This window comes from Sarcophilus harrisii, chromosome 4, assembly GCF_902635505.1.
Source record: "Sarcophilus harrisii chromosome 4, mSarHar1.11, whole genome shotgun sequence".
Lineage (NCBI taxonomy): Eukaryota > Metazoa > Chordata > Mammalia > Dasyuromorphia > Dasyuridae > Sarcophilus > Sarcophilus harrisii.
The window spans coordinates 35342199-35356007 of NC_045429.1; the positions used below are offsets into that span (position 1 = coordinate 35342199).

The following is a 13809-nucleotide window of genomic DNA, read 5'->3' on the forward strand; positions in this document are numbered from 1 at the left end:
CTCTAATGGCTTCTGTGGATAAGGAAGACTTTTGTGAAACACTAAGGATTCCTTCTTTTCGACTTTCTCAGTTCCTGCTTGATTTTTAACAGCAACTGTGATTGTGATTGTAAAATGCAGCAGGTCATAAAGTATTACCACCCTCCCTTTCCCCTTCTGCCCATACAGTCTCAACCCTAATCAAAAAAAGAGAAATTTTAAAATTTCCAGTATTTCTCAGTAAGTTTGCATTCTGAGTTCAAGAGAAAATGCACCTGCCACCCTCTTGCTCAATGACCTACTGGCAGGTGACAGACAAAATAACTATAAAGAAAAAAATTCAAAGTTCTAGGCAAATGGATTAAGTAATGCATGTCAACTGCCCCCTACACTGGGATCAGGTCCCTTCCTCAGCTTTGCTGCTGGATCCCAAATATAGGAGAGCCAGACTTTTATATATTAAAAATAACCCAATAAGATCAATGAATTAAAAAAGGACACAATACGAGATTATGTAATCTGGTTCTAATTAGTTGAAAGATTAAACATTTTCCAAGTTGGGAAGAGAGAGAGTAAACAATGAAATTCCCAGAAATCAGAAAAGTAGACATCCTACTATTCTTTAAATGTCTGTGAACAATGAAAACAGCATGGAAACAGGACCTGATCAATAAGGAAGAGGCATTTTTAGGTAAAAAAAAAATATATGGGCAGCTTGAGATGCACTATTGTAAGTAAATTCTTTGCATCTGTTTTAGGATCTCATTGGGTTTCTGGTCAGCTTAAGGGACTCTAAATAGCAGCTAGAAGTGATCCAGCTTGAAAGTCAGCCAGATAGGTTCAAATAATACAATAATTCCCACAAATGAATAAAGTTTTCTCACAAGACAGAATTTGGACTAGAAATTAAACTGAACTGCTTCCAGAACTGGAGCACAGTTAGTGAGGGTCACTCAGTTCCCACACTCAAGCCCTCATGCTCCTAATCCCCTCAATTTCCTCAGCCTCCAATGACTTCCTATTACTTGTAAGATCTTATGTGAACTCCTCAATTTAACATATAAATCCTACCCAAATGACCTTTTGCTACTGTTGTTGTCTTATAATTTGTTCTTCCCTTTGCTTGCTGTTTTAGCACCACTTACCTCCTTTTCTTGCAGTGCCCCAGATATACCAAGCCACTTCTGACCTCCAAGCCTTTCAACTACCCAATAATGCTCTCCCTCATATCTAATCTTAGCTCCCTTCCAGACTCAATTAAAATCCCACTTCCTTCAGAAGCCTTTCCTTATCCTTTCAGCTTTTAACATACTTTCCCCCTAGCCCATTCATATTGCCTCCTCTTAATTATTTTATTTCTTGAATCTACAAAACGATTTCACTGTTGTCTCTTCCATTAGAATATCAGCACCTTCCAGGCAAAAATTGTTTTTATTCTTTTTTTTCTTTTTGTCTCTCAAGTCTTTTGGCAGAGTGTCTGAACTCTAGGAAGCACTTAATAAAGAATTGTTCACTAACTGAGAGGAGATAAAACTAGCCTCACCTTATTTAATCTCCTGTTTTCCATTCCATCCAAAAGCTGAACAGATCAAAAGAGAAGCAATTGAGAAAAAGAACGAGTTATTGAAACAGGAACAAGTAGAAATGCAACAAAATATGGAAGCTCAGCAGAGAAGTTATGAAGAAAACATGAACCAATTAAAAAAGAAAATGGAGGAAGATACAAACAAGCTCCTAGAAGAAAAGAATATGATGCTGGAATCTAAGCTGAAGGTATGGGGAGATTGGGATCAATGGCTGTTCTTGAGATGTAACCCCACCACCATGGTGGAAAAGGGATGGGCAGTCAAACAGGGAAAGCTAATTTGTCTTCACGTGACTCAGTATAGTCAAGAGCAAGGACTCTGGAGTTTTTATCAAAAGTTCTAGGTTTAAGCCCTTTTCTCCTCCTCATCCTCAGTTTTCTCACCTATAATAGAGGGACATTAACGTCTGCTGTATTGTGTGCACATTATTGTTCTGCAGAACCAGTGACTTTTGGGTCACTCATAGAGCATCCCCAATTGTCTCAATGAGCTGCCCAGGCAAGTCTTTACCAAGCTCAAATCATTCTACATGCCTTCACACTATGAAATTCAAAGTTCACAGGCCAGTTGTCTGTAATCTGAAGGATTATGGACAGTGTAAGTTTTTTTTTTTTTTTTTTGCAGAGCCCCCTGAGGTTTGGGGCTGATAGAATGGTATCATTATCCCAGGTTGAGTAAACTGTAACTTACTACCTGAGCCTTAAACTGCTGGATCATGGAACAAGAAATATCCAGGAGCTGATCAGGTTCCCTTAGGACTATTATCAATAAGGCCCTACCCAAAGTGCCATGGAATAGAGCAGGCCCTGCATAAACTATGGAATTTGGCCAGTACTAGGCCAGGTTAGTATTTTATGCCTCTTTTTTTCTAACATCTGGGCCACTTGACTAGAAATTGAGAATAATGCTGAAGATGAGAACTAGCATTTAAATATCAAGGTAAGGCTTACAAAGTAAACATTATCTCACCATAAGCTGGGCAGCTGGGGGCTATTATAGGTTAAGGAACATGACTCCAGTCATTGCTAGTAAAGATCAGAGCCAGGATTCAAACTCAGGTCTTCCTTACTCTAAGTCCAGCACGGTACCATGGAGCTCCTACCCCACTTTAAGGCCATGATTCCAACCCAACTGCCCTGGTGCTCAGCTGCTACAGACTTGAGCATCGGTCCTGAACTCCAGCTTCTTGTCTCCAGTAGTAGGGAAGTACTGGGTTACTGCAGAGAAGACCTTCTACCTACTGCCCTTTCCTTTTCCTCTTATCTACTTAAGTCTCCCACCTTATCTGTAATGTTCTCTTTTGGGTTTTCTTGGGGTCTCTGGGAGCAGTCTTTGTTTCAGTTCAGTAATCGCCATACCAGTAGCCAGGGATTAAAGCCAAATCCTTTATTGTCTCTTTCCAAGTCTTGTCTCCTTTTCTGGGGCCTGGTTAGCTTCTTAGAGGCCTGTCTGTTTCTCTCCTTGGTTCTGAGAGTTTAAGCTCCTGTGCCAGTCCTTTGTGTTCTCTGCCTCTGTCAGCTTCTTGAGGTCCTCCTGATTGTGTCTTGATTTCTGTGGGGGAGGCAGCAGGATCACCATGGTCTCTGTCTTCCAGTTCTTTGCCTTCTCTCCAAATGAATCCTGTTTGAGGCTCCTAGCTTATATGCTCCACACTGAGTACAAACCAATCATTATATCACTAGGAAACCATTATTTGTTGTAGGATTAAATCAATGCTAAACTAGATTTAACCATTGTCTCCTCAATTCCACTTAGTACCTTGTTTCAAATTCTGGCCCAAAACATCTCCTTGTAGGATTAAATCAATCATACTGAACCATGCTAAGTTAGATAACTATCGTCTCTATCAATTCCACTGACTTAGTACGTTGTAAGAATCCTTTGTTTCCAGTTCAGAGTTCTGGCCCATAACACTTATCCTGCTGAAATACATAGAGGTGATTGGGTTCTTGGGAGAATGGAGATAAGTAGAAGTACTATGCTGATATGTTGGTGTCTTGTCTTAGGAACAAAAGCAGCTGATGGAGGAAGGTTTTCAAAAGAAAGCTGAAGAGATGGAGAAAACGATGGAAGACCTACAAACAAAGATTAAGGTTGCTGAAAAGAACAAGTCCAACGGGTTCTGCCAATTTTTAGATGCGCTTGGCACTCTGTTGATGGTCCTATTACCTGGTGCCGGAAAATTTGTTGGCCTAGGGTTAAAGTCACTGGGCAATTTATTGTCATAATCAAATGCATTTCAGTTTCCCAAAAGGAAATCATAGAGTGACAATGTCTCACTGTAAAGAAAAACAGAACTAAGACTTCCCCATATGTGAATGTATGTATATATGTGTGTGTTTCCTGTTTCCAGTTCACCCAAAATATTACAAAATAAAACTGATGATCCCTATAAGAGAAACAACAAAGGAGAAAGTTCATACAAAAAACACTCATCTACTTGGTGTTAATGAGATGAACCTCATTACATCAGATGAAAATTTCTGTTCTTTAAGGCATATGGTCTGGAAGGCAAGAAGACTTGAGTTCTTCTCTTCCTTTTAACAGCCTAGTGCAGTGGTTCTCAAAGTAAAGTCTAGAGATTCTCTAGTGGTCTCTGAAACTCTTTCAGAAGATTTGCAAACTCAAATTATTTTTTTTCTAATATGGTAAATATCTATCAATATAACCCAGATAAACAAAAATTCTTCAGACAGATCCTCAATAGTTTTAAAAATAGTATAAAGATAGTGATAACGAAAGTTTGAGAACCACTGGCTTAGAGGATTCAGAGCTGGAAGAAGCCTGGGAAGTCATGATAACTGCCTCACTTTACCTGTGGCTCCTTGGTGGTACAGTGGATGGGGCAGTACTTAAAGTCAGGAAGATCTGAGTTCAAATCTGGCATCAGCCACTTACAGGTCCACTTCTAGGACCGGAAGAAAGTCACTGAAATTCTCTATCTTAGATTCCTCCTCATTAAATAGGGGTAATAATAGCATTTACTTCACAGGCTTTTGTGAGGATAAAATGAGTTAAGTTATTCGGAAATGTTAAAAAGCTATAAAAATGGCAACTACTAATATAATGAAGTGCTTTGACGAGAGATTTGCCCAAACTCCCACAGAAGACAGGATGTTCTGACCACTGAAGAGGACAAGTTCTCTGACCTCTCTGTAGAGCCAACACATAAATTTCTCTCTGTGCTTCTTCAGATTTTAAAAAAGTCCAAGTGGAACCCAATCACACTTTGAAGTAGAAATATTTATGCTATCAATAGAAAGTGTTTTGAGTTTTGAAATGGGAAAGATTGCTAATCAATGTTGTGCATGCTTTGCTTTATAATCTTGTATCAACTATAATTTTCTTGATAGCATAAGAAGTAACTGTGTGACCCAGGGAAAACCTGTGTAGTCCCAAGGAAATTCCTGTGTTAGTTGGCCTAAGAGTATAACTCTAAACACTATAAAGTGGGTATCCATACTAATCATCTTTGTATTAAAATGGAATGAGCTACCCTGAGCTTATGATGGAAAAAAGTCCTGCTTGAGCCAAAATCCTGCTTCATTAAAAGGGAACTGATTAGCTACAATCTGCTGAATTAGCCTGCTGAATCAATAGAACTATGAATAAGATCACTCTGGGCAGACTCCAGACTCTACCTTTGTTTCTCTTCAAGACTGGTTTTATGCCCAGAATGGCTTCCCAATTTCTTTCTTATAATTTGTAGTCATAAGACTTGAGCTCAAATGCTAAGCCTAATATTTAATTCCTGCATGCTCGACCTTGGATAAATCCTTTATAATTTTCCCAGCCTCAGTTTCCTCCTCTGGCCATACTAAACTAGATGATTTTCTGGGTCCTGTCTACTTCCATATCCTATTCCTTTTTAGTTGACATTAGATAAGATGCCTATGAACCTGTCTCTATTCTTGTCCAGAAGATGTTCAACATAGTAAGTTTCCGAGTCCTATAAACTGACTTTGCAAGTTGTGCCCTTAGAATCTCCAAAGAGAGTTCTTTTTAAACCAATAAATGAAGAATTCTGTGTAGCTATATGTTTCATGATAAAACTGAATATGACTCGTGGCAAGTTCTAATTTTGAAATTCCCCAACTTTCTCTAATGGTAGAAGCCCAGATGTCTCAGTATTTTTCATAGCATCCTGAGGAGAAAAGAAATACCCGAGTCCTGTTTATTAAATTCTGCAACAAGGATTTATGTCCTAACAACTTAGTAGTCAGCTGAAAAATTAATACACATAAAAAGGAAGGAAAATGGCTTTTATTTTATTCTTAAATAGCTACAGTTACTAATGGGATATATATGCTCTTTAGACAAGAACAACTCCTCAGACCTTGGCATCCACTATCCCCAGCCCTCCACGTTTCCTTTGCCAAGGTCATTTTTGCTCACTATTTGCTTTTCAACTCAATAACTGCCCAAAACCCAGATTTGCAAACATATTGTGACAAAAACTAGAATTTACTATCCTAGTCAAAAGTACAGGCGAACAGACTCATCTCAAAAATTCTAGACAGTAGTTCATCTGGTGTCCCATAAATATTGAGTAGCCCCGTGTTTTCTTGAAAATTAAAACATCACACAATTCTCCTTTGAGTTCTCTGTGACTCCTTGAGGGTGGCTCAATACACCATTTTGAGAATCATCTCTAAGTCAGATTTCTGGGAACAAGAGAAAATCTAATTTTTTTTTCAACATGATTCTCTTTAAGCTAATTGGAGACACCTCTGAAGTCTTCTTTATTCTTCTCCAAACTAAACATGCTCATTTTCTTTGTTATATCTTTCAAACTAATGGTTGTGTATTTGAAGGTCTCTGCTGTCTTTTTCTCCTTTTCAAAATAAAACTTCCTTCTTTAATATTGTGACCTGTTTTATATGTTAAATATGGGGTCCTCACATTTTCTGTATCCAACATGTAAGAAGCATAAAATATGAACCAGAGTTCCCATGTATATTTGAAGAGACAGATGTCATGGATAATGGATAAACAGGTTAAGTGTATGAGAAATGGATGGGCATTTATTTGGTTTCCATAGTTATGAAAATTAAATTGGAGAAGTAAAGCTTAAATTAGAAAATTGAAACCTACAGGAACATCCATCAAGGAATAATCAAGGGTGGACATTATCTTCCCCCAAAAGAATGTAAGTTCCTTGGAGGCAGGGACTAACTTTTGTAATCAGGAATAGTGACCTGAGATTGGAAAGAAGTTTTTGTTGTCTGCCCTTAGCCCTCCTCTCTTATCCTTTCCCCTTCTAGAATGGAAGCTCCTTGGGAGCAGGTTCTATGCAATTTGGGGTGAAGATCCATGTTCTGTAACTTCTATAACATCTAAATACTGGGTAGTCAGGGGAGGGACTTGTGCTTCAGGATAGGAAATAAAAGGCTGCCTTTGGAGATTTAAAGTTGTGTCTGCTCACCTAGGCACCCATTCTTGCAAGAATGTAAAATAGATCTTTCCTGCAGTGAGTCAGTGGAGTGCTCAGTAAAATATTGTCTTTCTTACAAATGGGGACTCTGTCCAGGATGCAGACGTTGTGAGTTCAGGGTGAGACCTATCGAAGAATCCTGTTGATTCCAATATCTTCCTGACTTGACTTGGGCTTCCCCCATTTGTAGACTGTCCAAGATGCCAGGATCACAAGGATAAGTGAGATCACTGATGAATTCAGGAATCAGAAAGAGAACTAGAATAGGTTCTGCAGCAGTCAGGAAACTCTGGGCACAGACTAAAGAACACAGACTATCTAGTATGGTCTTTGGTGGTTGGAGCCATCTTACAGCTCTGAGATGCAGATTAGTAAAATGGAGAATTTAATGGTCTCTTGAAGCGGGTTGGGGTCCCTTTAAGAAACTATATTTCCTATTGATCTGTGATTCCTTTTAGATTCCCAACCCCTCGTGGCTGAGACATATCCTTCCCAGACAAGGTGTCTTTCCAGGATGCCAGAGCCTTTGATTCACAAATCCTCATCAAAAAGCACCCCTTTGAATTCTAATAGGAGATCAGGGCTTGTCCTAGCCCCCATTCTGACTTGTTTGGGCCGTCCAGCCCCCACTGGTTCTCATCAGCTCAGGCTGTCCCAACCCCCCACCAAGACATTCAATAAAATAGCTTCTATCAACAAAGGTCATTTGCAGATGGACCTTGGCAGCTCCCTTTACTGCCAGGACCTTCTGTCTACTGAGAACTGCATTCTCAGTGCAAAACTCCACTATCCATAGATCTGCCCCTATAGAAGTCAGTCTCTTGGTAAACTGATTGCTATCTAACAATAAACTTTCATTTTGCAACTAATATTCGGGAATGAGTGAATTCTTTTCACTCCTAAAACCTGCAGCCGATTTAAGGGGGATTCTCAATAACTCTCTTATAGCTACTAACTTCTAGACCACCAGGAATCTAGACCACTCAAACAACATCATGATGGTGTGGGAGCACATCTAGAGACATACTTCTCATATAGTCCTGGAAGAGAGGGGATGTCAGGAAATCTGCAGTTGAGTAAATCTGGGATCTCTGGAGTAAGGAGATCTCCATTCTGGAGTGCAGGAAGGATTTGCACAACAGAAAGTTATAAGAAATTCTAGGGCAGAAGTAAAAAAGTGGGTTCCCGAAAGAGAAGAGGTTCTTCTCCAGGAAGCAGCGAAAAAATAACTTTGTACTAGACAGAAAGAAAAGGAATTTAAAAACAATTTGTGTTTGTGAGTGAGTGTGAGTCTGTGTTTTGATTTCTATGTTTCTCTCAGTCATCTTGGTGGGGGAGGTCAGAGCAATTACCATTTTGCTCCCAGAGCCTGTGTCTCCATATCAGGTCGCAATTAGGTTAAGGCCATTTCAAAGATTTTGGGCAGTCTAGGAGAATGGAGTTTTTAAGGTGGAAAAAGAATTTTCTCTCAAAAATGTAACCTAAACTACTGGGTCTTTTAATTTAAATTGTATCTGTGATTTGTTGCTTGATCCCCTTATTTTTAAAATTAGATTAATTTCCAAGTGGTTTTTAGTCTATCTTTCCCTGCCCCTTTATTGAATATAATTTTTATTGCATTGTGTTCTGAAAAGGAAGCATTTGCTATTTCTGCATTTCTGCACTTGATTGTGAGGTTTTTATATCCTGATAAATGGTCAGTTTTTGTGTAGGTGCCATATACTGCCAAGAAAAAGGTATATTCTGTCCCTATTTGATTTACTCCAGAGGTCTAATATATCTAGGTTTCTAGGATTCTATTAATAACCCTAGGTTCTCTCTTGCTTGTTTTGTGGTTAGATTTGTCTGATTCTGAGAGGGGAAGGTTGAGGTCCAATAAGATCAGAGGTGAAACAAGGAAGGCTATTATCACACTATTATTCAACATTGTAATAGAAATGTTGGCTTTAGCTATAAGAAAAGAAAAAAGAAATTAAAGGAATTAGAATGGAAAATAAGGAAATAAAACTATCACTCTTTGTAGATGATATGATGATATACATAGAGAACTAGAAAAATCCAAAAACCTACTCGAAAAATTAGTAGCTTTATTAAAGTTGCTGGATATAAAATAAACCCCCACAAATCATCAGCATTTCTTTATGTTACTGACAAAACCCATCAGGAAGAGATAGAAAAAGAAATTCTATTTAAAACAATTGTAGACAAAATAAATTATTTGGGTGTCTGTCTACCTGCCAGTGCAAATCCAACAACTATATGAACACAATTATAAAGCACTTCTCACACAAATATAGTCAGAGCAAAACAATTTGGAAAATGTCAATAGCTCATGGATAGACTGAATTAATATAGCAAAAATGACAATTCTGCCTAAATTGGTCTGTTTGTTCAGTGCCACACCAATCAAACTATCAAAAATTATTTCTAAAACTAGAAAAATAATCCAATATCTAATAATCCAATTGTATAAAGACAAAATCATCTGGAAGAATAACAGGTCAAGAATAACAAGGGAATTAATGGAAAAAATACAGGGGATGGTGGCTTAGCAATATCAAATCTAAAAGTATGCTATAAAGCAACAGTCATCAAAATCATGTGGTTACTGGCTAAGATATAGAGTGGTGGATCGGTGGAATGGGTTAGATACACATGACATAATAATCAAGGCCTATAGCAATATAGTATTTGATAAACCCCCCAAACTCCAGCTTCATGAATAAGAACTCACTATTTAACAATAATTGCAGGGAAAACTGAAAAGTAATGGTCACAAGCTCAACATAGACCTATATCCCACACTACATATCAAAATAAAGTCAAATTGAATATATGATTTGGGCATAAACGGAAGATAAACAAATTAGGAGAACAAGGGATAATTTACTCATCAGATCTTTTGAGAAGGGAGGAATTTATGACCAAAAAATAGAACATTATGAAAAATGAACAATTTTGATTACATTCTATAACATTAAATTTAAAAGGTTTTACACAATCTAATTTATATTTTAATATATTTAACATCTACTGGTCATCCTGCCATCTGGGGGAGGAGGTGGGGGGTAAGAGGTGAAAAATTGGAACAAGAGGTTTGGCAATTGTTAATGCTGTAAAGTTACCCATGCATATAACCTGTAAATAAAAGGCTATTAAATTTAAAAAAAAATAAAAGGTTTTACACAAATAAAACAAATAGAAACAAAATTAAAAGGACAGTACAAACCTGGGAAAAAATCTTTACAGCCAGTATTTTTGATAATGTTCTCATTTCTAAAATATATTGTGTCAAATTTATAAGAATACAAGTCATTTCCAAACTGATAAATGGTCAATGGATATGAACAGACAATTTTCAGGTGATGAAATTAAAGCCATTTATAGTTACATGAAAAAGTCCTCCAAATTTTATCCAAATTGTTTAGAGAAATGCAAATGAAAACAACTCTGAGGTACTACCTCAGACCTCTCAGATTGGCTAACATGACAGAAAAAGTAGGTGAAGTTGTGCAATAACCCAACCATTTTGGAGAGCAATCTGGAACAATGCCAACAGGAATATAAAAGTGTGCATACCCTTTGACCCAGCAGTGCACAACTGGGTCTCTTTCCCAAGGAAATCATAAAGGAAGGGTCTCTTTTGATCAACATGTGCAAAAATGTTTGTAAAGTTCTTTCTGTGATAACAAAGAATTGGAAAATGATGGCCATCAATTGGGAAATGGCTGAATAAGTTGTAGTACATGAAGGTAATGGAATGTTATTGTTCTATAAAAATGATGAAAAAGTTGACTTTAGAAAGACCTGGAAAGGTTAATTTAAACTAATGCTAAGTAAAACAAGCAGAATCAGGAATTCATTGTACACAGTAACAACAAGAATGTGCGATGACCAACTATGAAAGACTTGGTTCTTTTCAGTGATTGAGTGATCTGAAGTATCCCCAATAGACTTTGGACAGAAAACACTATCTTCATCCTGAAAAGAACTATGGAGATTGAATGTAAATCAACACATGCCATGTTTACTTCTTTTTTATGTTTTTTTTTCTCTCTCCTGGCTTTTCCCTTTTGCTCTGATTATTGTCTTCAAACATGATTCATAAAGCAATATGCATTAAAACTACAGTTTTAAAAATTAAATTGTGGAAGATAGAATTACTTTCAATGGATGCATTTAGGAATAAGATTTTAGAAATATGTATTCATTGATATTGAATTATTGCTGCTAGAACTTTAAATCTGTATTTGATTTTAAGTTTAAAAAATGATTATTAAAACAAAGTTTTCTGGTAACTTACCTAAAACTTACCAAAAATTTTCTTTTTTGTTTGTATCTCCTTATTAGAAGAAATATGTTGCTTTCTAAATTATATATTGGGAAATTTGTAAAAACGATTCAATCTTTAAAATTTTGCCAGCACTGCTGGACATATGTACAAATATGAAATATGGTTCAAAGTTATTTAGATATTACCTATATTGTGAATCTTAAAGTTTAAAAAAAAAGTAGGTTTTAAAAACAAGGAATGAGAAAAATTGATTCGCAAAATCACTTGATAGTTTGAATGGAACATCTAGTTAGAATCTCACAAGCTAAAGTATTGATTTACAAAATGACTTTTTTCAATTGGTATGTTAAAATTGGAAACCTGATTGTAAATCACACCAGATTCCTGTCCATTTTTGTGACAGGCCGTGTTGTGTCTGTTTAGCTATCACTTCTGAAAACTGTGAAATTGCTAATTAAATTATCTGGAGTTATTGTCATAATATGGAAACCTAAACTTGATAAATACTATTGTTGTGGATTATTGTGTCAGGCTAAAAGAAAGGAGTGGGATGGTGGGAACGGACACAGTGAGGATCAGGATATTGGGCTGGCACCAAATGCTGTGGACTAAGTTTCCCAAAATGATGTGGGTTATGTAAATATTAGAAGATGATAGGTATCAAAAACTAAGGCTCAATCCCGTGAAGAATTCACCTTGGTCATTCTCTTTCTTAGAAGGTAGATTTTTTTAGGGAAGAGGTTGCAGATAAAAGGGAGGGACACAATCGATACCAGGGGTGTTATATATGAAATAGAGTAGGGGAGCCTAGAAAGGGGTTTTTGATAATTAATGATGAAAGGAAAAGTTCCTTCCTTAGTGGAACTTGCATTTGCCAAGAGAAAAGAAACTCCCATGAAGTTGGCAAGCCATTAACTGGCAGGCTAAATCCTGAAAGGGACTTGGCATAATGGAGTTGGGAGAAATATCATGTGGCATAGGAGAAGGGGAAAGGGAAAGACATCTGGAGGCAGAATGCTTTAGCACTCTTGGTCTGACCAAAGGAAGGCAGTAGCCATGGGATCTCCATAAGTAGATTTTATAGGTAAATTTAATGTCACGGACATGACTGGGATTTCTGACAGAACATGGTAAGGTGAAACTGTTCAAGACCTCTGCACAGGGCGGGTCTCAGGAGTTTGACATAATTTGATCTCAGAGTGGACCACCTGCCCACAGCGATGGCACCATGGAGCTAAATTGATCCTCTATCTGGACAGGGAGAGGAGGAAGACTCAGCTCCTGCTCTGAGGTTCATTTCCCTGATTTGTGAACTTGCCAGGTTTGGAAAAGCCTGATTCTGGGTGTAGAATTCTAGTCTTTTTAACCTTTAGGTTTCTGGAGGTTTTTGAATGTGATTTCTAGTACTTAATCGAAAATTTCGGATTGAAAACTACATACTAGTTATTTGCTTGATCTGCTAGCTTCAGAAGATGAGGAATTAGTCCATTCTTCCTTCACTGGATGTGGCTGTTCCTTAGAAGAGAAAGAACAAACCCATTAACCCCCACAGCTTTTCTGCCCTCCCTGCTGTTTAAATAAAATTCCTTTAGCATTAATTGTGTCTATTATTTGAAGGAATAGCTTTTATTTACATGTTATTAATAAGTGAATGTTTGGCTTAATTTCTCAAGTTTGTGGTTGTTTTAAGGCAAAATGGTTTGTTGTAGAGGGCTGAAACTCTTGAGTCATTGCACTGAGGTCAGTTCAAGCACTTAGGGCTAATTACTGATTGGACAATACTCTATGGGTATATGCTTGGAAAATGGTCCTTCCCACTATCCTGTGCTGGCTCAATTATTGGTGTATACAGAGGATTGTAGGAGGGACTAGGGGGTGGAGTAAAATGAGCCAGAGTCACTTTTTGCAGTGGACGAGGAAGAAGGCGGTTGTGGAGATTCTCTTCCATCCCCTTCACTTCTACCCCTAAAGACCAAGAATAAAGACTAAGGACTTTTGCTTATCCTGACTCCGGCTGATTCTGGGGTGTCCTGGGTACTAGCGCGGTACTCACAGTTTGTGATGCTGTATCAAAGGTTCTACCACATAACAATGCAAGAAACTTCCCAGAGAAGTTTTCTAGATTTCTGGTTAACTGCAAATTTTCTGAAAGAGAATGGATTTCAAAACCCATTCAGCAAATTATCTAATCGTTATTAAGTGCATCATGTTTCATTGTTAAATGAATATGAGAGCAACTGGGATCTATAACCTTTCTTGAAGTACCTGGAGTAGGGTTTCAACCTGACAGTCTTGCATCTAGCTTTAGCTGTGGTCTGCAGACACATGGGATAGATAGGTTAGGATCTAAAGACTCTGATTAGTGAAACCTGGTATCAAGATGAAATCTCTTGGTGTGATAACTGATACTGTTTTGAGTTTTGAATTTGGGAATGATTAAGTTAGTAACCCACTGTTTGAGAGAAGTAGCATTAAGTTACTCACATGGATTTCTGAGTTGGCAATAAGGTGGTATT

At 37.5% G+C, this 13809-nt stretch overlaps 1 protein-coding gene across 1 annotated transcript in view; it reads left to right on the top strand.

The window, feature by feature from the left end:
- LOC100923253 (guanylate-binding protein 4) overlaps positions 1 to 4024 on the top strand; it is a 76822-nt gene extending 72798 nt beyond the window's left edge. Inside the window, exons 10-11 of the mRNA XM_031969361.1 lie at positions 1559 to 1752; positions 3572 to 4024. Coding sequence (XP_031825221.1) covers positions 1559 to 1752; positions 3572 to 3793 — 416 coding nt within the window. The 3' untranslated portion in view covers positions 3794 to 4024. The remainder of the gene's footprint in view (positions 1 to 1558; positions 1753 to 3571) is intronic.
- The last annotated feature ends 9785 nt before the right edge of the window (positions 4025 to 13809 follow it).